The sequence below is a fragment of the Haliaeetus albicilla genome, chromosome 2 (genome assembly GCF_947461875.1).
Source record: "Haliaeetus albicilla chromosome 2, bHalAlb1.1, whole genome shotgun sequence".
In the NCBI taxonomy this organism is placed as follows: Eukaryota; Metazoa; Chordata; class Aves; order Accipitriformes; family Accipitridae; genus Haliaeetus; species Haliaeetus albicilla.
Genome location: NC_091484.1, coordinates 3,249,142 through 3,274,865, shown reverse-complemented (window position 1 = coordinate 3,274,865; position 25,724 = coordinate 3,249,142). Strand labels below are relative to the sequence as shown.

General features: G+C 47.3%; 1 protein-coding gene across 1 annotated transcript in view; it reads left to right on the top strand.

Moving 5' to 3' along the window:
* The first annotated feature begins 895 nt into the window (after positions 1-895).
* COL20A1 (collagen type XX alpha 1 chain) overlaps positions 896-25,724 on the top strand; it is a 52,615-nt gene continuing 27,786 nt past the window's right edge. The window contains exons 1-18 of the mRNA XM_009912615.2: positions 896-1,226; positions 4,884-4,968; positions 7,459-7,569; positions 9,261-9,404; positions 9,646-9,804; positions 10,685-10,885; positions 12,135-12,290; positions 13,010-13,129; positions 13,302-13,466; positions 15,042-15,206; positions 16,540-16,712; positions 17,365-17,494; positions 17,994-18,139; positions 19,510-19,633; positions 20,109-20,248; positions 20,850-20,979; positions 21,508-21,650; positions 22,771-22,903. Of these exons, the coding sequence (XP_009910917.2) occupies positions 4,896-4,968; positions 7,459-7,569; positions 9,261-9,404; positions 9,646-9,804; positions 10,685-10,885; positions 12,135-12,290; positions 13,010-13,129; positions 13,302-13,466; positions 15,042-15,206; positions 16,540-16,712; positions 17,365-17,494; positions 17,994-18,139; positions 19,510-19,633; positions 20,109-20,248; positions 20,850-20,979; positions 21,508-21,650; positions 22,771-22,903 (2,413 nt within the window). The 5' untranslated portion in view covers positions 896-1,226; positions 4,884-4,895. The remainder of the gene's footprint in view (positions 1,227-4,883; positions 4,969-7,458; positions 7,570-9,260; positions 9,405-9,645; positions 9,805-10,684; positions 10,886-12,134; positions 12,291-13,009; positions 13,130-13,301; positions 13,467-15,041; positions 15,207-16,539; positions 16,713-17,364; positions 17,495-17,993; positions 18,140-19,509; positions 19,634-20,108; positions 20,249-20,849; positions 20,980-21,507; positions 21,651-22,770; positions 22,904-25,724) is intronic.

The following is a 25,724-nucleotide window of genomic DNA, read 5'->3' as shown; positions in this document are numbered from 1 at the left end:
GAATTCCCTGAAAACGAAGTGCAGGAGATCTGTGCTCTTTCCTTTCTCACCTCCTCCTAGTTTTAAAGTAAGCTGTAGCAAATCTGAGCAACTACTGAAATCCAGTAGGAATTACAGAAGAGGTAATTTGTGATATATACATGTAGGGCAGTGACAACTCTCTCTCCACAGGCTACCAAATGCTCCATGTTTTGTCTTAACAAGATTTAAGTGATTCCTTTTGGTGTTATCCTTTGGCCTGTATATAGTGATGCTTTTAAATACCTACTAGATTATAAAGCGAAATGGCAATGAACTACCAAATGTTTCTTTAGTGTGCACAAGTATTTAAAAACTATAATTTACTTTTTTTTCTATCTGAGTTGACACTTTCAAAGGTGCCTGTGTTTCCTATAGACCAGCAATTGTGAGTTTCTTGCAGCTAGCTCTGTTGCAATGGGAGACTGGTACTGACAGTCCCCAGAGATGCAGCTGAAAATCTGGCCTCCATTTGTAATGCGAAATGCCACTGTCAGTTGTTCCATTCCTGGCAAGGAGGACAAAATCTTTCAGAAAAAGTTTTGGCGCGGAGCTGGGCGGCTCTCCCAAGCACTCTTGGGGTTGGGGACCACATGCCGGCGGAGGTCAGGGCTGTATCCCACAGCTGGGAAGTCTGCAGCACCGTCGAGCTCCAGTTCATGATTCAGCCTCTGGCCTTGCAAAACTTACAGATGTGCTTAATTTCCTTAAACAAATGCAATGCAATTTGCCTTCAGTGCAAATGCGGGGCGCTCAAAAATATTTCATGGGATGTGAATGGGGCCGGACTGACTTCATCCCTGGGAGTCTGACAGTGGGCGGGAGCCACGACTTGTTGCTGCGCTCTAGGAAATCAGTGTGCGGCTTCCTAGACATATATTTGGTATTTAGTTAGGAAAACCACTAAAAGCCGTTTACTGTTTCTCGTAGAAGCAGTCTCTCCCTTTTCATGCACGCTTTATCTGGCTGCGCGCAGGGGCTAAGCGACGCTCTCCGCTGCGTGGTGAGAGGGAGGTGGGGGAATCACTGTCCCTCTCCCCTGCTCTCCCTCCCCTTCCTTATCCCTCCTGACGTCTGGGAATCGAAATCTCTAATCACGCCGAGGAGCAGACGAGGCGCCAGGGCTGCTTCTCCCACAATTTAAGAATGTAGCTGGATTCGTCGCACCTCCCGACCGATTCCAGGGAAAGCCGTGCCGCTCCACAGAGGTCTGTGGCTCGTTTCCCTTTGGGACTGGGATCGCAGGGATGCCGAGGAGGGGCTGGGTTGTTTTGGGGCATGCGTGGGTATTGGCGGTGCAGGGAACTTCTGCAGGGTTTTGCTTTCTGGGAAACTTTGGAGCTGGTGCAGCTCAGCTCAGGGCAGCGCTGCCGATGCTGCGCAGGGGTGGCAGGTCTCCTCCTCTTATGGTGAAGTAGCTTCAAGGCTCACATTTGCTGCAGGTCAGCTCTAAATATTGCCAGGACTGCTTTAGGGATTCTTTTGGAGCGATGGCTGTGAGAAATGCACTTTCTTTGTTGGTTTGGATTTTTTTTCCTTCTATTTTGTGGTTAATAGTATAAAACCTGTGGGAAATTGCTGCCAGAGAGGACAGTACTTGGCAGGGTTTGTTAGCCATGGCAGTTTCTGGGTGGGTTTTTCCCACTTGGAGGTATGGTGTGGGTCTGCATCAAACTGATGTTCCTAAAGCCTGCCTGGGCTGAGGGGAGCTGCAAAGGTTCAGCCTAGAAGTAAAACTTGTGCCTCACTTTTTTGAGACTGGTGCTGGGATAATTGAGACTTTTTGTTCAATAGTGGAACTGAAATACAGGAGATTTCCAGGAGAGAACAGGAAGGGTTTGACGAATGTGATTTTTCTAGTCTGTTTTAGGTCGTTTAGCTGTCAAATCACTCGGGGAGTGTGGGACAGATTTATTCCCTGCAGCTGGCTTCCTCGGGCAGGTCGCTGGTCTCTTCTGCAGGGCTGTCCCTGGCGCTGCTTGCGTGTCTGGCAGCGAGCAGGCCATGAGGTGACATTGGTCCTGCCAGCACTTCTGTGCAGAGACGGTGATGGCCTCTGGGATGAGGAAATGTCCCCAGACTGTGGCTGTAGTGGGTGGAAATAATTCATGGTGCCCTCAGATCCCCACTTTAGCTGTGCTGATTTAAACACAAGGCAGGGATTTTTTGCATAGACTTTTTTTTTCCTTTCATTAAAGTGACTACTCTTAAAATTCCCTGTACAAATAAGGGGATCTCCAACTGCCTTAACCTCCAAATCCCCTCTGAGCACACAGCTGGGGCAAGTGGGAAGTGGGGTTGTGCACCCCCCCCCCCCCCCATTTTCCAGGTCCTGGAAATACTCACCACATGCTCCATGTGTTGCTGTCTCCAAATTCCTTCCCTGGGCAAGTAATGGGAGAGAGGCATCGGCGTGCCGGAGGCTCCCTGCCCGCCAGCAGGTTGATGTCACTGTGGTCCCCTCCGTCCCGGGGTCCAGAGCTCAGGATGGCTGGATGGTGGCACCAGCGAGGGCAGAAATGGTTGGGAAGGGACCATGGAGACCCAAAGTGGGGGCTTGGGGTCCAGCAGGTAACCTGCAGAGAGGGAATTCTGCAGGGTGGGAAGAGATAGCTTCTCCAGCCATGTATTTTCCACCATTTCAGACAGGTGCATCGGTTATTCCTGCTTTACAGGTAGGAAAATGAGAGTTGGAGAAGAGGCAAAATAGCGATGGGTTTGCCTCTGAGCTAGGAAGAAGAGATGAAGTCCCCGCTCCTTGCTTCAGTCGCAGTAAAGATCTACACATTGGGACTTACTAGATCCAACCCGGGCTAATATTAAACCCATCCTTACTGACACAGCAGGGTGGAAGATCCTGGCTGAATCAGACCCTGCAGTTCGGTGCAGGCTGGAGAAGTCCATGTGTTTATTTCACCCGATTTCGGATCCCGTACAACAAAAAAAAATTATCCTGGTTAACATGAAAAGATCATACAGAATCCACAAACACTTTTGCCGGAGTCTGGCATCCCGTTTGCCAGCAGAGCCACAGGGAAGCTGCAAAGAAATCAAGAGCAGTTTGGTGGCATTGCAAAATGGCACAAATGGACTTTTGATTCAGGGAATTTTTAAAAATGCAGGCTTCTTGCTGTTGTTTGCCACATGTACCTCTGCAGCCAGGGCCGGCTTTGCTTTTGTTGAGGTGACAGCCAGATTCCTGACACCCACCTGTAAAATGTTTGCTGTTTTTTATAAGCAATGACTTCATTTTATTAGCTGGAAAGAAAAAAGCAAGTGTTCCCCATGGCTAAGGGCTTCAGTTACACTGCAGTTGTTCCATACAACCTGATCTTCAATCAAAAAAAAAAAAAAAAAGAAATCACAGACTGAGTAGGGTAGTTAACATCTCCCTGTTATAACTTGTATATTTTTCCATTCATTCTTACAGCAATTTAGAACTGATTTAAACCCCGGGAGATCATGGCTGGGTCACTCAAGTGCATATTTATTTTTCCTTGAAATCACTAAAAAGCTGATGTATTTGAAGGGAAATAGGCATTTGCCAGGAGCCTCTAAATACCTGTCCATCAAAATGAATAGAAGCGAAATGTCACTGCAGACAGCAGCAGAAGAAACTTGTGTATGGTCTGGTTCTGCCAAAAGCAATAAGGTTGAAATGTGTAGCACAAAAATGACAGATGCCAATGATGCGTTGCAAAAGGCCAAGAGCATATGTTTTAAACCTGGTATATTGAGACTGAGAGGAGGGGGAGGCACTGTTCGCATCAGGGTGGTTTTATGCTAACGTAAAATTTCTGACCTGTCCTGGTTTTGGCTGGGGTAGAATTAATTTTCTTCCTAGTAGCTGGTGTAGTGTTGTGTTTTGGATTTTGTGGTGTTTAGTTGCCGTCTGGGGTTAAACCGTGACAGGATATGAACTGAATAAAACTGAAATCCAGGCCAGCAAAGATAACTGAAGGTGCTCGAGGTCTGTCGGCTGTAGGCTGGCTGCCCTTAGCCCGCCAGCTTTGTCAATGCTGCAGAGGTTATTTCTAAGTCAAACTGATGCTCTGCCATGATTAAGTCTGTAACTGCATCAGTTTTCAGTCTGTTCAGGTGAGCAAGTTAAAACAAGGCTATCTCAACAAGTCCTGAATGTAACTTCTCGGGAACTCCACTGCAAAATAAGAAATTGTTTCTAAACTGTTGACAGATAAACTCAGCTGGGTCTGTGGTATCCCTCCTGCTGCATAATCGCTTTATCACAGTGACCGCGGGGTCATTAAATCTGTGGTGTGAGGAGCTTGTCTGCCAAAGAGTGTTCCTCTAAATGCTTTTCCCCTGATGATCAGTGCGTGCATTGCAGGGACGTGAGAAAGGTGCTGTGTGTTTTTATACCTATATTGATTTTGGTCATGATAATCGGAATGAATTACTTCTGTACGATTTAAACCAGAAGTTGTTCTGGAATCTATGTCCGTCCAGTGATTTGGCCAATGTTGCCATGATCAGAGCAGAGCCCAGCACCTACTGTACCGCTGTTGAGATTGTCCTACCAAAAGAGTAGTGCCCACCTCCAGGACCAAGCAGGCTGAGAGGAGTGTACTAGGTCAAAGCCTACTCCCCATCAGGTTTATAAAGGCAATTTGGTACTGGTCCAAGTCATGGAACACCTGTATTGGAGAGACCGAGAATATAAAACGATATATAGGAATTGCAGGAAAATTCATATGTGCTTCTCCATCCACCCTTTCAGTGCTGTCAATGATACATAGAGCTGTAGATCTCAGCTTGTGGTCCCTTAACTGAGAACTGCAAAAAAACTGCGTTTCAACATGGTGAAATGTAATTTTTACTTCTTCCTGACGTTTGTCCTTTTGTAGGTCCTGGTCACCATGCTGATTCACACTTGTTTCTTTTTTGCCTGCCTGCCTGTGGCGAGCCATGTGTGGGGACGAGTGGGCCAAGGTAAGGAGCCCTCCTTGCCCTTGCTCTGGGCAATTCCCTACGGTTTGGCTGTCCCCTGGGTTAGCCCAGCCTTTGCCCGAGCCCTTCTCATTGGCAGTGACACTGCATGTGAGGGACATTCCCAATCACACGCAGGATTTCAGGGGGCTGCTGTGCTCTGGTGTCTGTTGGTGAAGCTCCAAACAGCCTGTTCCCACCCACGAAGAGCAATGGGAGATGAGGGGGCCCATTTGGGGAGAGTATCTCCATCCCTCCCCACCCTGCAAAGCCTGTCCTCATCACTGGCAGCAGTTCAGCATGCCGCTCCCTCGCACCAGGGATGCATTGCAGCCTGTATAAAAGCAACGAAGGGTGCTTATGTGATCTGCAAATGGAGCTTGAGAAATAGGAAGAAAAAGGGTCTTGCTTCTGTTAGTTACTGTGCTCTGAAACTATTGCTTTGGGCATATACGGTGATACATGGTGCAACATCTGGAGAAGAAAGCACATGAGGCGCATTCGTCCTGTAACATATAGTGCTCCCATGGTACGAAAAATGACCAGAAAATACCTATAGCACCCCACCATAGCCTTTCTGATGTCGAAGATGCAGCTTTATATTATGTTTGACCAGCACAAAGGTTTCTAGAGAGGTGATGCCGCTTCAGAGTTTGGACAGACATGTCTCCATGCTGTGTATCTTCCAGACCAGCTTCTGCAGTTAAGTCTGGGCTTAACTCCCTATCAGCTGGAGAGCAAGGTTACAGCATCAAATAGCACACATCCAACACAGGGCAGGGAAACAGTGGAGCTTTCATGGCACTGGCGTTCATTTGCATCCAGTACATAATGGCGCTTTAGAGGATGCTGTCCTTTCTGATCTGTCTGGGGACATTCTTGCCTTTTTAGCTTCTGGGCTCCTAGAGTGATGGCCGAGGAGCTGGACCACACTTGGCCAAAAGAAGACAGCTCCATGTTTAATCTAACTATGAATTCCCCTCCTTGTTCCATGATCTCTTACCATTTCTCTTAGGCGTGATTCTGGGATTTGATTTTGCCCCTCACCCCTCTTCCCCATGTTTTCTTTCTTTCTTCCCCTTCAGATTTGCCCGGGGTGAGATGTGAATCTGAGCTTTGTTTCCCCAAAATAGTTATCTGCTTGTTGGGCAGCCTGCAGGAAGTCTCTGCAAGGAAAGGTTAAGGCACAGATGTTGGGCTGAGACAAGCAAGCCCTCACTGCCAGCTCTCACTGCTTTCTGGGCTGTGACTTCATGGCAAAGATGTCAGGAGACATCTGGGCATCATGCAAGACCAGATCAGGGATTTGAGGAGTCCTGTGCAACACAGTTTGCCAGCACTGAGCCGGACACTCCAGGTCACCTTAAGCTTTTGTAATGAGTAACGGTAAAGGGAAAGAGATTGGTAACAACTGCAAATGGGGGGGGTGTTTGAGTGCAGATGCTTACAGAGGATGGGCAAAGGATGCACTCACTCATTGCAAATTAGGGCAGCCTGCTGGAAAGGCAGCTGTAGGTACAGTGTCGGGAAGGAGGGGAAATAAATCTGCTGAGTTGCCATCCTATATCCAGCCAAGTGAAAAGGTTTCCTATGGTGACATTTGTACGACAGTAGAGCTATGTTTTACCAAGGAATCATTGATTCAAAGAGTGACATATGAGTTCAGACATCTAGCTGGGGTTTAAAAGATATCTGTGAAATCTGGAGATGATAAGGGAATGTGCTCTTTCTTCTTTTTACCTCCTTGTCTGATTTTATTTTTTTCCTTAGGATTTGTTATTTAGTTTGCTGCTCCCTGCAGCAAATTGATACAAGCTGGTGCCCATGAGTTATGGTCTTGCCAGGAACCGTAGAAAACAATCAGGTTTTCTTTCTTGTTTTCTTCCCCCCTCCCTTTTTTTTTTTTTTCTTTCTAAACCCAACTGGTCCTTGGAGATGCCTCTGAAGTGATCTTTCTGCAGAAGTGTGGGATCCATCATTTGGGGAATTTTTGTATTTCTCAGCAGCCCAAGCCTATTGAAGAGCCTCACTGAGCCCTTGTATCTACTTCCCACCCTCCCACATCAGATGTTTGCACTAAACGCACTTGCTGAAAATAACCATTCTGCATGAAAGCTCCCAGGAGAGTCCTCCAAAATATGAGGGGTGCAGAGAAAGCCCTCACCTCTATGGTAGGCCATTTTCTCTGTTTGCAGCAGTATCTATTAAGGTCTTATCTGAGCGCCTGAGAAAATCCTCTTCGCATAGGGTGGAGGCTACAGATTTGCAGTGACTCGCGGTGGGTTTCCTAGCAGAGGTGCAGGGGGACTGCAGAAATTTCCATGCAGCGTCAGGGGATGCTGAGGACTTGCATGGGATGGTGAAGGTTTCCTCTGCACTGCAACTGTTCCCATACCCGTAGAGGAGATGATAGCATATGTGGTGTTTTGTGGGTGCATATACAGAGGGAGGAATTGCCTCCATAACAGCACAGACACGTCTCCTCCTCCCCAGGGTCAGGCCGGCTGAAACTCACTGTCCTTTCGGAAGACAGGCTCCAAATGAAATGGAAAGAGACCGAAGGGAACATCAATGGCTACAAAGTTCGGGTAAAGCCCATGGCAGGTATGTGCTAATGTTGGACGTCAGACCCAGCAGAGATTTGTGTATGAGTGAGGGACTGAGCTCCACCTTTTGACTCGGGGACAACAGGACTTGAGTAAGAGCATTATTTAGATCTTAAGGTGATAGAGATGAGGCAGAGGGAATTATCCACTGGTTGCTCTGGTTTCAAGTGTTGATTACCAAGTTCAAAACTTTCCACTGGGTTGTACATGCAGCACGGACAAGAAGACTTTCTGGCCACCGTGAGAGCAGTCCGTAGTGCCACGTCAGTGCAGGCACAGTCCCTCTATCACTCATTCACAAGAGGGAGATGACATTCATCCCCCTTCATCCTACGGGAAAGCCTTAGACAGAAAGTGTTGCTTTTTGGGACTGTGTAAGGAAAAAAAGATGAGAAAAGGTTCATTGTCTGGAAGTCCTTGATCCCATGTGTGTGGGGGCGGCTGAGCCCCCTGGCTCCTTGCCCTGGCCGAGCTCCAGCTCTCTGACTTTGGACACTGAACCTGGTGGTGTTGGAAGGACACGACGTCCCTCGGTGGGGAGCAATGGTTGGAGGCAACCTTAGTCTTGGCTGGCATTTGGTTTTTGGTTGCTGCCGCTCTCCCAGCGAGCCGGAGAAGGGAGCTGCCAGGCAGAAGTGCGTGCAGCAGAGCTCTTGTGATCATACACCCGCTTTTAGCTCAGCCCCCACCTGTTTCCCAAGCTGGAGCAGGAGGTTTCTCATTCCTTCCCTGCCCTGCTCCTCCCTGGGCCTCAGCTCCGTAAAGAACGATGAGCATCCCGGGAATGCAGGGAATCCCCGCCAGCGCTCCCGGCGCATGCCTGAGGCTTTCCCTCTGCGTAGGCTGGGGAGCTCCATCTCCAGTCTCCAGCCCTAGGCATGAGCGCAGGGATGGCTGGGTCAGAAACGCATCCATGTCCATAATTTAAATACATAGACCAGAGGTTTTTAGGGAGCTAGTTTGCCTCTCTCCCTTTGTTTTGGGTAGCACGGAGACCCTGGTGCAGCACTGGCTGCTGCTCTGCAGAGCTGCCTTGCTTTATCTGCTGGATGCTGTGCCAGCACAGAAATGCCCCAGTTCCCGTCTGATTGAGGCATCACAGCCCCAGGACAGGTCCCACAGCCCCAAGATATGACTGGAGGGGTCTGGAGGCAGTGCCGGCCCCAGAAATGAGCTGTCTCCTTGCAGAGAGCAGCTGCCCTTGGGAGAGATGGGGCTTGCAGAGACAGCACAGCGAGAGTGGCTGGGATAAGTAAGAGGAGTCCCAAGTGCCAGGGATGACCTCCAAAACCACCAAGCCACTTCCTCACTTTCTCATGTATCTCAAGCACATCAATTGGTTGGGTGTTTTCATAAGTAGTATTTACTAGTAACTGCCCAGTCTTTACCATCTTTAGACCAGCTTTTCACTCAGCAACTGAGAAATTGGTGATAGCTGCACTAATGCTGGATGGGAGCTGGTTTTCCATTTTGGGCATGTATCAGGGATTTAAAAAAACCCAGACGTTCTCAACTCTGGATTGGGAAAAAGAGTAAAAAACAGAGATTCACAAAATAAATAATAAAAAAAAAAAAGAGTTGACTGAGGTCCCTAGGCAGACATTCCCTGCATTTCAGCTGTGCTTTTGCTACTGTCAGCTTAAATTTAAGTTCTAACAGTCTCTGAACTGTGGTTTCATCCCACCTCAGGGGACTCGGAGCAAGAAGTCATGCTGAAAACCAAGACTCCCAAAGCCACAGTGGGGGGGCTGAGCCCTACCAAGGAATACACGCTGCAGGTCTATGTGCTCAACGGCTCCCAGGAAGCCCTGTTTGCCAAAAGGAAATTTGTGAGTAAGTAGAGAGCACTGCATTTTACCATTCAGAGAGCTTCCGAGGTTCTTGGAGATGTGGCTCCAAAGAGCTCATCCTCCAGTGTATGCCCTGTAGCCTATGCCGCAATCACAGAGCCTGTTATTATTTTGGTGGAAAGGTTAGAAAAGGGGATGGTGAAGACCCAGGAGATGAAGGATGGACTGTGACTCACAGACCTGTCTAGATTGACTCTTTCTCCCTGTTTTTGGTTTTCCTACAGTAGAGGAGCTAAAAAATGCATCCCAGACTAGAAATAACCGAAGAAACTCAGGAGCTGCTTCAGGAAAGAATCTCACCTCTTCAGGGAGCTCAGCAGCCGAGCACAGCGGGGTGGCAGAGGCCACCCCACCACCCCTGAATGCTGTCTTGACACAGCCAGGTGGGTGCCCAGCTGTCCCTAAAACCAATCCCACCCTCCCCCTGCAACCCCTACTTCATCAGGGACATTCATTTAGTGAGACATGCTAGCCCAGTCTCGTCCCTTGCGTGCCTCTCTGAACCACAAGAACACAGTAAGCAACCTAAACCTATTTGCCCCTCGTGCCAGCCAAACTGTCCAGCCTGACAAAACACATCCATGTGTTCCTGGGGGTGACAGGTATTCAAATTAAGCAGCTAGAATCAAATCCTTCAAATGAGAGCGGATCCTTTGAGAACAAGCTGCTCCCAAAGCACTGGGGCTAACGATGCCTGATTTCCTAGGCTGCAGATGGTCTACAAGAAGGTGTGAGCTCTCCCCTATGGCTGGGGACTGCATATAACTGCATAGATTCTCATGTGTCTACCAACAAGGTTTGCATGGGTTCCAAAAAGCATTTATACATGTTGATGGAAGAAAGATCTATCAGGGCCATTACACAAAAAGACTGACAGTAACATAGGATGTTTCTGAGTCACACATTGCTGAGGTCTGGAGAGTACCTTGGGTATCAGGTGCCATGACATGTTTCCCCTCGTTTATGTTTTGTAAACATTCCTTATTTTTCATCAGCAAAGATAATGGCAAGGACAAACTTTTGATGTGATCCATTACTGACATCATTATTAATTCATGAGTCCGCCTGCGGCCCTCTCAGAGAGGCATGAACAAAGATTGTATTCTCTGCCTAACCACCCATTTGCAAAAGGTTGTAGGACTTTTATCCTCCCTGAGCCCCCTACACCTCTCTCAAATGTGGCTGAAATCAGCTGACGACTGCAGCAGGTTGCATGGGGATAATACAGCTAGGGACAATGGGTTTTTTCTCTTTGGAGCACAGCAAAGGACAAAACTGAAAAGAAAAGGCAGAAGGGGACTCAGCCCAAGGGCTCAGGAGGAACCACAAGAAACCAGCCCAGTTTGGAGGCCAGCGTGACAGGAGCAACACCAACAACCACAAGATCATCCCAGCGCACTCCTGCAAACTCGGAGCGAGAGTCTCTAGGAAAAGAAAAACCCACAAAGGATTCATTGAGGCGAGGTGAGAGGGGTTTCAAACACGTCTTGCTCCTTCCCCACTGTTTTCTGTAAAGCTTGTTGAATACAAGCCTTCCATCCCACCCTCTGTCACCAAGATTTTCAAGAGTACAGATGCTGCTCATAGTGCTTATAATTGCTAGGTCATGCTTTGAGGAACTGTCAGGAATCACTGGAGAAGTTTGGAGTTCTGCAGAACATCACAGATTTTAAGGCAAACTGGAACTAGGCCAAAAATTCCTTCCAGACGGTTTAATTTATTGATTTGCCACTATTGTCTCTATTCATGTTGCCAACTCCTCCTGCTTCTGACAGATCCACGTAAGAATTTGTATTCTTCAACAGACTCCCTGGAGCCATGGACTTTCCCAAGCCTTCAGAAGGAGAGAAGCACATAAGTGCTGTTCATTACCCAACCTGCTCCACCTTCTGGACTTGTTCTTCGTGTTTCACGGATAACTGATCCATGATGATCATTCAGATTCATCAGTTGAGACTATGGCAGGGCAGATGGCTCACAGCACTGTTGAAGGGGTGGGAGTGGGATTGGCCAGAGCATCCTCTTTTCGTCCCTTGAGACCAATAGGAATCCATGGCTGTGAAAAGAGATAGGAGAGTAACCTCTCTGCAGCCCACTGAATCTTGATGGGATCATCTATTTCCCTCCACCAAAGATGAAAGATCCCCCATCCGAAAAATATTCGGGGAAAATGCATTCAATCAGCAACATGCCCTGTCTTATCCTCTGTTAAGCTGCAGGTCTGGGGTGGGGAGAAAGGCAGGGCTTGAGTATCTGTGATGCCAGCAGGTTTTTACGGAGAGATTGGATTTAATATAAAGCCACAAAATAATTATAGCCCACAGGGGATCTTGTGATGGAATGGAATTAAGCAATCACCTGCAATTCTTGGAGACTTAGGCTAGATAAAAGGGAAGTGCTGGGCTGGGGCTGAGACGTAATGGAGCTGACAGCTTGCAGAGAGCAGTGTTTGGGTTAGGCACAGACTTCTTGACAGCTTTAACCCATTCTTTGCAGAAATGCAGCTGCACACCATTCAATTTCTTGGTACTCAGATGGGTTACCCTTAGCCATGCGGTTTTCCCAAGATGCTGGGATGTGTCAGGCTGGCAGATGGTCCAATCCACCACCCAGACAAGGCCCTTCACTGCAGATTTTCTTTTTATCTTAAAACTGAAGCAGTTTTTCCTCCTTTACAATTGCTTCTCTCAATATCAAACCTTATACCTTCCAGGTTCCCAGTTTCAGTGCAACACATCTGCAATGACTGATATCGTCCTGCTTGTGGATGGATCCTGGAGCATCGGACGCAACAATTTCAAGCTCATTAAGGAGTTTCTGAGCAATTTGATTTCCCCATTCAGTATTGCCCAAGACAAGATAAGAGTAGGTAGGACACTTTTCTGTTTCCTGACCTTGGGAAGTCTGTGTTTGAAGGAGCCTTGGGCTCTGTTCCTGTGGTTATGTGCTCCTCTAAGGAGCTTTTATTCCTTTAGGGTGGTGTCCTGCTTGCTGCTCTTGACAACTTTTCCCACCTGGTAGCAAGCCCTGGCCTCTAGTGGCTGTAATAGTGAACAGAAGCAATATTTTCTGGGCAGCACGAGGTCAGGTGTTGGTGCTGAGATGCGTTTGGGATTTGCTACCTAGCTCTGACGAGGTGCTCAGCCTCCACAGCACTGCACAGACAGATGCGGTGGCAATGCCGCGCTGGAGTTGCTTTGAGTTCAGCTAAGAACGGCACTGCTTCCAGTTCTGAGTGATGCTGACGCTGGACAGGCTGTACGTGAAACAGGACAGCGTAAATTCTTCCCATTCCTTGCAGCTGACTAGTTTGAAGCCGATTAACATCAAGACCTTATCAAATATTTCAGAGCATCACCGCAGGGGCAAGTCCCACTGTACCCAGTGGGGTCTGAGGCATCGCTTTGCTGCCAGCATGACAAGGACCATGCAGAGAAGTGGAGCTAGAAACTGAATCTGCTCACCCCAACTCCCCTTCAGTATTTTGTGGCATCCTCCATGGCAAGCCTGACACCACCTCCCCAAAACGGGTCTCCTCTTGCATCTTACCTTGGCTTGCATGATGCCCATAGCTCTTACCTTCCCCAGGGCTGTCCCAGTACAGCAGCGATCCCCGCACAGAGTGGGATCTGAGCACTTACTCTACAAGGGACCAGGTGCTGGAGGCCGTGAGAAATTTGCGGTACAAGGGCGGCAACACCTTCACAGGTAACTCCATCTCGCAGGTCTCTGCTAAATGATCTGTGTGGCTGCAGTGGGGGAGGCTGTTCCTGTGGGATGATATCCATGGGGGCCAAAGCCACTGGGGAGCAGAGAAAAGAGTAAAGGCGAGGGGAGTTGTCTGTGCTGTAGCACACCATCCATCTCTGCTCCTCCCCAGGTCTGGCACTGACCCACGTCCTGGAGCAGAATCTGAAACCAGATGCTGGTGCCCGGCTGGAAGCCGTGAAGTTGGTAATACTCCTGACTGACGGAAAATCCCAGGATGATGCCAACCTGGCTGCTCAGACCTTGAAAAACCTGGGCATAGAGATATTTGCCATTGGTAAGATCACAGCCATCGATAAGCCGTAGGACAAAGCCAACCTACTTTTGATCTTCTTCAAATTGAAGGTTATGTTTCCTCAACTTTGATAGTTTTACAGACCCAGGTTGCTTCTAAGGTAGTGGGTAAGAACTCATTACATTGCGGCTAAGATGAAAATTAACTCATTTATTCAGCACAGGCGGTGTTTTCAAAGGGTATTTTGTTTGTTTAGAAAAAACATTCATTCACATGAGAGACTTCACACCTCCCATCTAAAGACCTTTGTAAGCCTCAGAGACCTGTGCCATGACAACAATATTCTCAGCTGTGGAATTAGGCAACAGAACATTGTGTTGGGGAGAGCAGGAGACCTCCTTTACAATTACTGCCTCTCACAACTTCCCATTTCTCTGAATAATGTTATCTGTTCTTCACTATCCAGCAGCAATAATGAGACACAAAATGCCCTTGAGCAGCACTGTCCTTGATGACTACATGAGTCTGCTAGAGACTAACACATGAGCAATGAAGTAACATAGAAAACTCTCCTAAAATTGCAGTCCCCAAAACTTTAAGTGCTAATTTATGTCAGGAACACACAAGCAAGCGTTTATTGCATAGGGTTATGTAGCTAAGTGGCTGACGCTGTGATTCCTTTCATGGAATGAGCGGAGCTGCTGAGCCTCAGCTGTATCTTGTGCGGCACAACAGACTAACATCTGTGTACCTGAAATCACTTGGAGATGTGTCCCTGGCTGGGGTCTTTGCCTTTCCTCTCTGGTTAGAGGAAGATCATGTTGTTTGGTCCTTAGACATCAGGACCTGAGTATTAATCTCAATAGCACCTTGGTTCTCACTGCAAGAACAAGGGAGAAGGAGGCTAGCAAAGCTGTTAAGGTAATGGTCTTGGTCTTGAGAAACCAGGTGGGATCCCTGTCTGGCAATGGTACTGCTTGGGCAATATTAGGGCAACCTTGAGCCTAGCACTGGGAAGCGAAATAAGTTGTATGCTGTGGAACTTGGTCTGCAGAGGGTTAATGAGGGTGGGGAGCAGAGGGATAGGAATGGAGGATGCTCTGTGATGGTGGGGTTCTGCTAAATAAATGGTCTGATTTTTGCTCATCCCCTGATGCTCTTGAAATGCAGTGTGATGTTCTGATGAAAAACAGGCTCTCTGTGGCGAGCACTGGCACCTCATAGATATAAAATTGTTGTTTATTCATTCACTCCTTCCCTCATTTATGCTAACTGCATCTTAGGGTGAAAAATATCTACCTTCCTGGTAGCAAAGCCTGCAAGTGATGAGGAGGCAGGAAAACAGGAGGATTCACTGGACTGTCTCCAGGCCACAAAAGACCTTCTGAGCCCACAGAGCTGAAAGCCCTTCCCAGGCTGGACTGGGGCTGTTGCTGCAGGGAAGCCCAAGGCCATTCTCCGTCACCACCGCCCCACTGGAATGACTGGGAGGTCCTGCTTGGAGAGCAGGACGATGGTGGACCCATCCTGCCCCTGAAAAAACAACACAGAAGCAGGATGCAGAAGCTGCTCCTCTCCGGGGAGTTTTCTCAGTCTCGTTCTCTGCTCTGGTTGCAGGGGTGAAGAACGCGGATGAGGCAGAGCTGAAGCAAGTGGCCTCGGAGCCTCTGGAGCTCACCGTGTACAACGTGCTGGATTTCCCACTGCTGAGCTCTCTAGTTGGCAGGCTCACCCGGGTCCTGTGCACCAGGATCAAAGAGAAGAGCAACAAGGAAAACACAGGTGAAGTGAAACCTCCTCGGTGAGGGCTGAGCTTCCTTCTGCTCGCCATCCACCTTCCTTGCCATCAGGACTGACCCTTTCTCATACCTTTCCCTCCATGAGCTCCACCACCCTGTCAGCACCCTCTAACTCTTCTCCTCCAGTGCTGATGTCCTTGCTCAGCCCTCTTGCTGCCCGACAATGGTCCTTGCCATGTCAACGTGTTGGCCAGTTTCTCCTGTGATCGTTGTCTTCTACAAGACCCTCTGGATGCAGTTCTTCCACTCTCACTCTACGGCAGACTCCCTGCTGTCTCTAACTTGTCACAGAGAGAAGTTACCTGTAGATGTTTCCATTCTGATGCTCTTGGTTTAGTTATCTGCTTTTGGCCTGTGAGCCAATACAGGCAACAGTTTTTCCTGCCAGGGGTTTGGATAACTCTTGGTAGATATAATCACCTAATGACAGTATCTACCATTGTAGGGAAGACGAGACTTCTTTTCCCTCTTCCATTATCATATGGTGTGATAAATGTGTTGTAACCATCTCCTTTTCTAAGTTTCTTCCAACCAAGAGGAGGCAGAAAAATCAGAAGAGCTAATCTGAGAATATATTAGGGAGAGTGTATGGAGGAAATATGGAGGTAGGAAGAGGAGATGATAAAACATCTAAACACATTTTTTTTCCCCCACACTTTACTTTAAATGATGGGTCTCCAAGGCATTTTCAAGTTAAAACCAAACAGCCTGTTTCTTTCCTTTGCTGGAGAGCAGCTTGCATGATGAACAAGAGAGTGAAGAACCACTCCTGATGTTAGCTTAGATCCTCAGGAGAAATATCATGTACATATTTCCATCTGTCTCTGCTCTAAGATTGGCCTAAGGAGAATGGGAAAGTCTAACTTTCAAGCATACTTTTATTTTAATGCTCTGGAGAGTCATATAAATAAATTGATTCAGCCTTATTGATTTGTATTTGTTTGATATAATTAGACATTTTTCAAAGGTGCAGATTAGGCTAAAGAAAGACAGGCTGCTCAAAAAAGAAACCAAAATAACTTCTGCTTGGTCATTTTGAGAAATTTTCATGACTGAGGAAAGCTAGGTTGTCTTTTGGATACACGTGAAAATGCAGACTTGTATTGAAAAAGTATTCCCAGCACCCAGCAAAATACACAGCAAGTTCTCTGTATGCCCAGTTTTTAAATATTTATTTCAGAGCAGTTTGGAACAGTTTCTATAGGGAAGGAGACTGTAACTTGATTTGAAAAATGTCACTCATATTTATGAGCTAGAAAGAACATTTGGCATGAGAAGTCTGAATATAAGAAAGTAACTCTGGTTTTAATTCCTAGGCAGCACCGTGAAAGATATCCCTGTGAACATGGGTCCCCAGCTGAGCCCAACTGACCTTAAAATATCAGCTGTGACTTCTAAGAGCATGTACTTGACCTGGAGTCCTCCTCCGAGACCACCAAAGAAATACCGTATTGTGTATTATCCATCTAAGGGTGGTATCCCCAAAGAGGTGAGAGACCTTTCTCACATCTGAGACTGCAGTATCTTCCAGGTGGTGGCTGGGAATTTAGACTTGAGTAGACAGAAAGATGAGGGTAGAGGTACAGTTCTTGTGGGACATAAGCTAAAGCCAGAGGTGAAATTAAATGCACAATGAGTGTAAGTGTGATCAGCTGATAGGATGACAAGACAGAAGAAGAAATGAGGTAAATAATATCTTGCTAGAAATACTGCAAGCCATGCTGGCACAGATTTTTCTCTTACGGAGTGTCATCCCCTCCCTAAAACATCTGTTTTGACTCAAAGAGGACACTGAGGCACACAGAGCTGTCCAGGGATGCTCATCTGTGATGGATATGACTTAGAAAACCAAATCCAATTTGTTGATGGATTTACTTTGATTTCAGTGAGAGCATGATTAGAGTCTTTTGCTTTGTGTTTGCACAGATCCCAGCCTTAGAGGAATGCTTATTGCCTCTTACGTCTCTATTCTGGGGAGATGCTAGGTGGCACAAAATTCAGACGGCAACTGGACTTCATGTTTCTGGGCACAGCTCTGCCACAAAGAAGCCATGCTTGCTAGGGAAGGCCGGTTCAGCCATTCCCTTGCTAAAGAGCAGCTAACACCTCCCTGTCTTGACAGCCCTCCTTTGTGCTTTCAGGTGCTTTTAGATGGAGCAGTCTCCTCTTTGCGGCTTTCCAATTTGACCTCGCACACGGAGTATCTGGTGTCGGTGTTTCCTATTTACGACACAGTTGTTGGGGATGGGCTGAGAGGCGTCACCTCCACATGTAGGTCGTGAGTAGAGACAATTATGCCGATGCATGGTTATGATAGGTGAAAAAAGCTCCTTTGCGACCATCTCAGTCTGGAGCCTGACATTGCATTTTTCCTCCTTCCTCAAGATCAGTCTGTCTACAGCTATTTCCATCTGTGGAGTTGTTCAGCACTTGATCAGACAAGACCCTGAGCAACCTGCTCTTTGAGCAGCAGGTTGGACCAGAGACCTCAGGGGTCCCTTTCCACCTACATCGTTCTGCAAAGGAGACCACTGACATGGCAGTAACACACCATGCTAGAAATAGCTTGCAACCCCTCATTACTTTTTTATCCTTGGGCTCCAAGTAAATTCAACCTATTGTCTATAAAGTGGCTGCTCCACTGTGTTAGATGTGGGGTAGATGTCCACCAGCTTGCAGTAGCTGTTGCAAAGCCAGGTCTTCTCTAGGGTTTGAGGTGTCACAGACCTCATACACTGAAGATATCTTTCTGCCTTGTTTTTCCCTGCAGTGCCTTTGTCTTCCCCTCGCTCCCTGCGTGTCTCTGAGCTGAGCCACAACAGTATCAGGCTGAGCTGGAAGGCAGCCCAGGGAGCCACACAGTACCTGGTGCTCTGCTCCGCAGCCCCCGATGGAGCAGAGGACTATACAACGGAGGTAGAGTTCATGAGAATAATGATAATATCGTTTTTTCTCTGTCTGGGCTGAGTTTCGTTCTAGCTCTAGCCATTGTGAATTGGTATCATGTGTTGAAAAAAAAAATAAGTGTCGGGGTTTTTGCCAGCAACATCTTTCATGGAAGATTTTTTTTTTTTTTGGTGTATCTGAAAGCAATTTATAACTGTGAGGTTTTCATGTGGGAAATTAAGGCATAGGGAGAGAACTGACTGCCTCATGGGGCCCTGGTAATCCGGGCGCTGAACTCGCATCTTTGCAGCCCCAAGTGTAATTGCTGCATCCTTGAGGCTGTACATTAATGTCTTGACTGTGTTTGTCTTAAAATGTTAATTGCAAATTTGTTAGGGCAGTTTTCAATGACCTCTAAAACCAGACCTACAACACTGCATAAGAATAAAGCAACGCTCGATGAATGGAAAATCCTTAAAAACCGCTAAGAACCCTTTGTCATGTGTGCATTTTAATGAGTTATCTGGAGTACCTGTAGGCTGAGGATATGAATTTAAAAAAAAACAAACAAACAGTGGGGGGGACATGTATTGGCTCTTTGACTCAGATTTCCCCCCCGCCCTCTGAATGCACAACAATAGGAGCAATTGCAGGACAGTTTTCAAAACAAAGCAATTAATGCTTATACTCTGCTTTCAGTGCATAATTCTGGGGGTTTTTAAAGATTCAGAACATTTGAAGAGAGACCAACATTTAAAATTGTATTTTAGCCTATTAGAACATTTCTGCAGTTACCTACTCACTGTAAGAGTGCAATACTCTAAGGCTAGGGGATGTCTACAAAACCAGCATTAAAATGTTCCCAGCCTTTTATCAAACTGTTCTCCGTTGCGTGCAGACTCCTAAAAGTCTCTGGGGCACATTTCTGCAGCGAGCAGGCTGCAGGAGGAGAGCTGTGGCTGTGCTGCGTTAGCGGCAGGTGGCAGCAAGCCGGCTGCTCTGGGTCTGCTGGCAGCTCTTCTGCAAGAGTTTTCCATGTGTCTGAGCAAAGTGGGATCACATCTTTCACATGCCCGCCGATCCAACCCCAGAACAAGAACAGCAGCAGCATTTTTGTATAAGAGATGTACGCCTCTGCAGACCAGGGTAGGAGGAGGTGATGTGTACCCCTCAAACGTGCTCCATGTCCCTTGGGAAGAGAGGCAGAGCACTGACTGCTGTAGACCACCGACCCAAGTGGTGAAGTCCCAAAGTAAGTGGGACTTACTAAGTCCCCACTAAGTCCCCTTAGTGTAACCCAAGGGATCTTGTCCTGTGTCTCTGTAAGCTCTTCCTCTGTTGCGAGCATTGGCAGGTACCCTAGAGCTGAAGGGTACCCCCAAATGTCTCTCTGTTGACAGGTGAAGGTGGCCCAGCCTGAGGTCCTACTGGATGGGCTGTCACCCAGCACGGAGTATTCTGTCGCAGTGTACGCCATGTACGGGGAAGATGCGAGTGATCCAGCCAGCATCCAGGAAACCACCTGTAAGTGCTGCGACTGCTTACTGAGTTGTTATTAAACACTTAAGGCGGGGGAGACGTGTTAAATGAGGTGCTTCCCGTATTGTGTATGTGGCTTATAAACACCCTGCCTCTTCCTTGCCTGATCTTAAGCGAATATTGGTCCCCGAGGGGATCTCTAATTACATGGCGAGCTGTGAAAAAGGAGTGATTTTCCCCTGGTAAAAAAGGACTCCTGAAAGAGCTGTTCCCTGAGGTCTTTGTTGTCTGGGGAGAAAAAAGGAATTATTTGGCTGTTTCTTCACCTAAAGCCCAGGTAGCCTTTCATGACATCCCCGAGGAATGTGTGGTAGTGACATAAAGAGAATATTTTCCCGCATGGTGAATGAGTCTCTTAGTTCAAGGTGGGGTCATCTAAGAGCAGCAGGAGGTAACCAGTGGCATTGCCATTGTGCAGCCTGTGAAAAACTCGGAGTGCTGTCACTAACTGTTGTTGCAGTGGCCTTGAGTCCTCCCAGATACCTGAGCTTCTCCGAGCTCAGCCATGCGTCTGTTCGAGTCAGCTGGGAGGCTGCGTCTCCAGCTGTGAAAGCTCACCACGTCACCTATGTTTCTAGCAGAGGGAGCAACGCTGGGGAGGTGAGTCCTCAAGGGGCTGGTGGAAGGAAAAGAAACTTGGGAGGTCAGATACTGCCTTGTTCTCCTTCAGCTGCATGGTTCGGGGAGGGCTTATCTGCTGGCAGTGTTTTAACTCTGAAATAGGCACTTTTGATGCGTTTGCCACCTATGTGTTAACCCCTCTGCAGCTGTACTCATGCTCCTCTCCAAATCATAGAATCATAGAATAGTTTGGGTTGGAAGGGACCTTTAAAAGGGACCTAGTCCAACCCCCTTGAAATGAGCAGGGACATCCTCAACTCGATCACGTTACTCAGAGCCCTGTCCAACCTGCCCTTGAATGTGTTCAGGGATGGGGCATCTACCACCTCTCTGGACAACCCGTTCCCATGTTTCACCACCCTTATCATAAAAAATTCATTCCTTGTATCTAGCCTGGATCTCCCCTCCTTTAGTTTAAAACCATTACACCTTGTCCTATCGCAACAGGCCCTACTAAAAGGTCTGTCCCCATCTTTCTTCTAAGCGCCCTTTAATTATTGAAAGGTTGCAATAAGGTCTCCCTGGAGCCTTCTCTTCTCCAGGCTGAACAACCCCAACTCATACAACTCCTCCACTGCAGGTGGAGGTTCCTGGTACTGCAACATCCACTGTCCTGAGACCTTTGTCCTCCCTCACCCAATACTTCATCAGTGTCAGATCGACGTATGATGAAGGGGACTCCTTTCCAATTACTGGCAATGTTACCACTTGTAAGTAGGGAATGGAAATGCTTTTGGTCCCAGTAACAGGTGACAAAATTGGCTTGTGTGTGTCTGAACTGGGATGTTTTGAAGACTGGTTCCAGCAGCTCATGGCCAAAAACCTTGCACAAAACCCAGATGACTGTCGCTCTTTGTGTGTGGAATATGTCCAACTGTGTTATGTTTAAAATGAGGTGGAAGGAATAAAGAAAGGAAGCAAATGAATAAAAAGCATGCTGTATCACTAACCTCTGTGTCCTTGAGAGCCCTCCTAACCTTCTCCCCTTTACAATACCAGCGTGATACATGTCCTCTCCACAAATGCAATAATCCTCCTTAATTAGGGTTTTAAAAATAATTTACCCCTCTCTGTCCTGATGGCTGTTGTCATATGGGTCTGAAGAAGTGAAAGACGGGCTGGTCTCAGACATCTGCTTGGTAGATGTTTTGCTCCCCAACCATCTGCTCCCCACCTTGGCTTTGACGAGGCGCTGTCAGTGCCCGCACTTCAGCTTATTTTCCTTCTGCATCCCTCAGTAAAGGTCCCCCCGCCACGTGCACTGAAGGTTACCGAGCTCTCTGGGAACAGCCTCCGACTGCAGTGGGAAGCTGTCGCTGCCTCCGATGTGGTTGTCTATCAGATCAAATGGAGCACAGCTGGTGGAGAGAAGCCTCAGGAGGTAAGGACCCACACACAGCTCTGGGGAGGCTGGGTTGGCTTTGTGTCTGCTTGATGGTTCTGAACTCACCTGCGAGAGTGGCGTAGGGTGGTGTAAAACTCTTCAGCTTAATGCACTCAAGCAATTAAACTGTGCAGCGTCCAGTCGAAGGAACCGATGGAGTAAGACAGGGTCTGTCCTGGGTCTGGCTCTGTTCAGTGGAGCAGTCACCTTGAGTGCTGGAAGCAGGAGGGACAGCGGGACACAGTCCTACAGGCTCTGGGAAGATTGCAGAAGTGTTCTGGAAAATCTCAAGGATGAAATTCAATAGGGACAAGCAGAAAGTATTAAGCTTAGGCAGGAATAATTAACTACAGGTATACAGGATGTAGAACAAATAGCTAAGAGGCAATTCAGTAGAAAAAGATCTGGGGTTGCAGAGAATCACCAGCCCACAATGTCAAGTTGTTGTGGAAAAGACAAGGATAATACTCAAGTATTTATAGCTAGAGGTATCGCCTCTAAGACGGGTGAAGCCACTTCTGCTTTCCTCAGTGCTGGTAAGCACTGACTACTTTTGGGATACTGCTCTTCAAGAAGGATGAGGTCCAACTGAGGAGCACACGGAGAGGAATGATGAGAGACAGAGTTGGTGCAGGAGAGGCAGGGATGGACCTGGTGACCTCTTCCATCTCAAGCCTCTATTTTCAGTAGGAGTGCAAACAGCAGTTTAAATGGTGGTTTAAATACATGAGTGTCTCACGCAGTGCTTCGTGTTTGGGCTGGAATAGGGGTGTACAGGGGCTTCTGTCCCCAGCACACCTAAAAGCTGGAAACGGAGCAAAGGGATTTCACCCTCCAGGCAGGTTGACTACCTTGTGTCAGAGCACTGCATTGTGGTACCGAAGTAGCTGCTGAATATAATTGGGCAGCAATGTATGGGCATCTACTCTGCATTAATCAGGGCTGGAATTTTGCCTTTGCTTAGATATGTGCAACCCACAACAGTAGACTTTGTCCCCAAAGCCCAGCGCTAACTCATTTGTGCCTACGGGCAATCTGTGAGCCAGATGCTTGGATGGCATGAACTAGCTTGGGGATGCCTGGGAACTCGACTGACTCATTTCTTCCCCTGCTGCAGCTCTCCATCGCTGGAAATGTGGCAAGTGCTATCCTGCCAGACTTGCAGAAGAACACTGACTATAAAATATCCATCTGGGCCTATTACAAAGATGGTGCTCGAAGCGACACGGTTTCTGTTCAGCACAGGACCAGTAAGTGATCAGTGCTCGGTATCCACAGCCTAGGGATAATAAACGGGGCACAGAATGCCTCAGAACCCATCACAGACCTGCAGCTCAGATCTGGTCATCTCCAGCTCTGAAAACCCAAACCTGACTGTCTGAAAGGGGCGGGAGATATTTAGCCTTCCGTCTTAAAGTGTCCTGAATTTGCCCTGAGAAAAATAGGCTGGGCAAACACAAGCAGGCTGGTGCATCTTAGAAGGCATCTGCTACCCTTGTGTTGTGTTTCACATCATGGAATACATTGCTTTCCCCACCCTTGCTTCTGTGTAGTGTATCGATGCAAATGAATTGGCTTTCTGTAGGGTGTTCAGCTGAACGTGTCACTGTGCTGCCTAATGAATGTTTCCTGTTAGTAAAATATTGTCTGTTAAGGAGGGTGAGGATTTCTTCAGCTACGTCATTGCTGAGCTGTGCTTCATCTGAGGGCACTTACAAAAATGAGAGAGAATCCTGCAGACAGACTCTGCCTTGGAAGCATTATCTAAATCTCGCTTTGTACAGGCAGGATATGAGGTTAAAAAGTGGCACTCCCAGAGGTCCTCTTAATTAATATTGCCTGTATAATGGCTTTGTTGGCAGTGAATGGAATACAATTCATTCAACAGCAGCAGTCCTCGCCTCCTCCGCCTCTCAGCTCTCAACCTTCTTTGCAGAAATAAACTCATTTAGGCTGGCGTTGAGCTGACGAAGCTCAGAGCAAATGGCAATCTTGGAATAAGAAGCTCAGGTTTTAATAATAATGAGTAATAATTACATTTGTTTACAGAAAGCTACTTCAGGCCAGTACCTAGAAGCTGCGTACCGACAAAAAAAAAAAAACTATCTAGCATTCTACAGGTATATAATGATAAAGGGACAATTAGAGCTGTTTAGAGGCTTTGGAAAATGAACGGCTATGCTTTAATCCATGAATTACAAAATGTCAGAGGAGCTCTCTCAGCCCACTGCAAATGACATGTGATGGTGCCCTTCTAGGCATATTTGAACAAGCCAGTCCTTGCTGGTGTTGGCACCCCAGTGGGACATGGAAGGCAATTTGACTTCTGCTTGTCAGCTGCTGTCCTTGTTCAGGAACAAGGATGCCTTAGGGATGTCAGAATTTGCCCTGCTGCAAGAAGAAAGCAAAGTGCTCAAAAAAAATCAGGTGTGCAGCTGGGCAGCCAAACCGGAGTCTCAGTGCCTGGGTGCTGCTGGTCGGTTTGCATGAGCAGTCAGAACAGTGCCACGCACTTCTCAGCGCCAATATTTGCATGTGCAATCAATGTCCTTGATGGGGGTTCTTTCTTTTTAGTGTTTAAAGTAAGAAGTGCCCACAGGGGAGAAATGGCACAGGAGAAGGGATGGCTGATGCTTTTCAGGAGGCAGGGCTGATCTTGGGCATGTCAGAGGACACTTGGGGATGCCAGCAAATTGAATAAAGCTTGTGCAATGGACATATGGGAAGATGTGGCACTAGGCAGGACTCTGGGAAATCCTGGGATGTGGTATACTTCAAACCTTTACTGTTTCAAGCAAAAGGTACCATCTTGTGCTGTGCAATTACAGGTGGTTAGGATGTCCAACAGGGTCTGTCTATATGTCAGAGCTGGCGAATGGTAACTCATTCACCTAGGGCATGGCAATCTCTTCTGTTATCTGGAAAACCCCAAACCCTTGGTTTGATTTTTGAGCCCTCTCCACCCTAATTTTCATTGTAAAATGAAATTCTGGGGGCTGGAACACCAATGAAAGCTATCTGGTTCTCCTCAGGATGGCAGACTTTGGGTTGCAACCCCATGAAGAGCAGTGATCAGGCTGTGCTAAACAAAACGGAAAGTACATGTTAGGGGAGGTTGAGAAACCACTCTTCTTTCATCACTGCTTTTCTCTGTTCCTCTCTTGGCAACATCCTCTTATATAGGAATAGGTCAAGTCACAAAATTTTTCTAAAAATGTCTCAGTAGACTTTGCAAGAAACACTGAAGTTTAAGGGCAGTGGCTGAAGTGAAACTCAGCAGGAAGCACTGATAACACAAGCTTCTCTCCCTGTCCTTCATCCTCCCCAGAATACATTCTGCTCTGAAGGTTAAGGGGAAAAAAATGCCAGGTCAGAGCAATGCTCTTTGCATGCTGGTTTTGTGAAATGGAACCAGGTTCTTCCCCTGGGCAGGAGATGAGAACACAAAGTTCATTTTATTCAGGACCACTAATCCCTCTCACCCCACCTGAAACACCCATTTCAAAGCCGAATGGGTTATACTCAAGGGACCCTGCAGACACCAGTCCCTCACAGACAATGGGTCATCAGAAACATCATCCTCTTATAGAAACCAAAACCATTCATCACTGTGATGTGTCATTTGGTAGGCTTGGGATGAGGTTTCTCCTCTTCCTGGTAGGAAGAAAATTTGTTTCAAACTTATGGTTTGAGATTTATCCCCAATGTCTTTATGAACTCAACTTAAAATGGCTGAAGCTTTAGCTGGAAAAGGAACAAAAGTTGGAAGCAGTGATATGGTGCAGGCCCCTTATCTTCTTATCTAGCTTAGCACTTAGTGTTTAAGCTGTAATGGTGTAATTAAATACTCAGAGAGAGCAAGAGGGAGTAAAAATTACTTTTGGAATAAAATGTGTAGCTGGAAAAACTCAGGTCCTCAGCCTTTTTTAAAAATTATTATTATTTATTTGAATATTTAACTATTTACGGGCAGTGAGATCATTGCAACATAAATAACTGAGACGGTGCCTCAATTTCATTCCCATGACCAGTGCCAGGTGGTCTGGGCATCCTTCTAGGAGGAGGGCACCC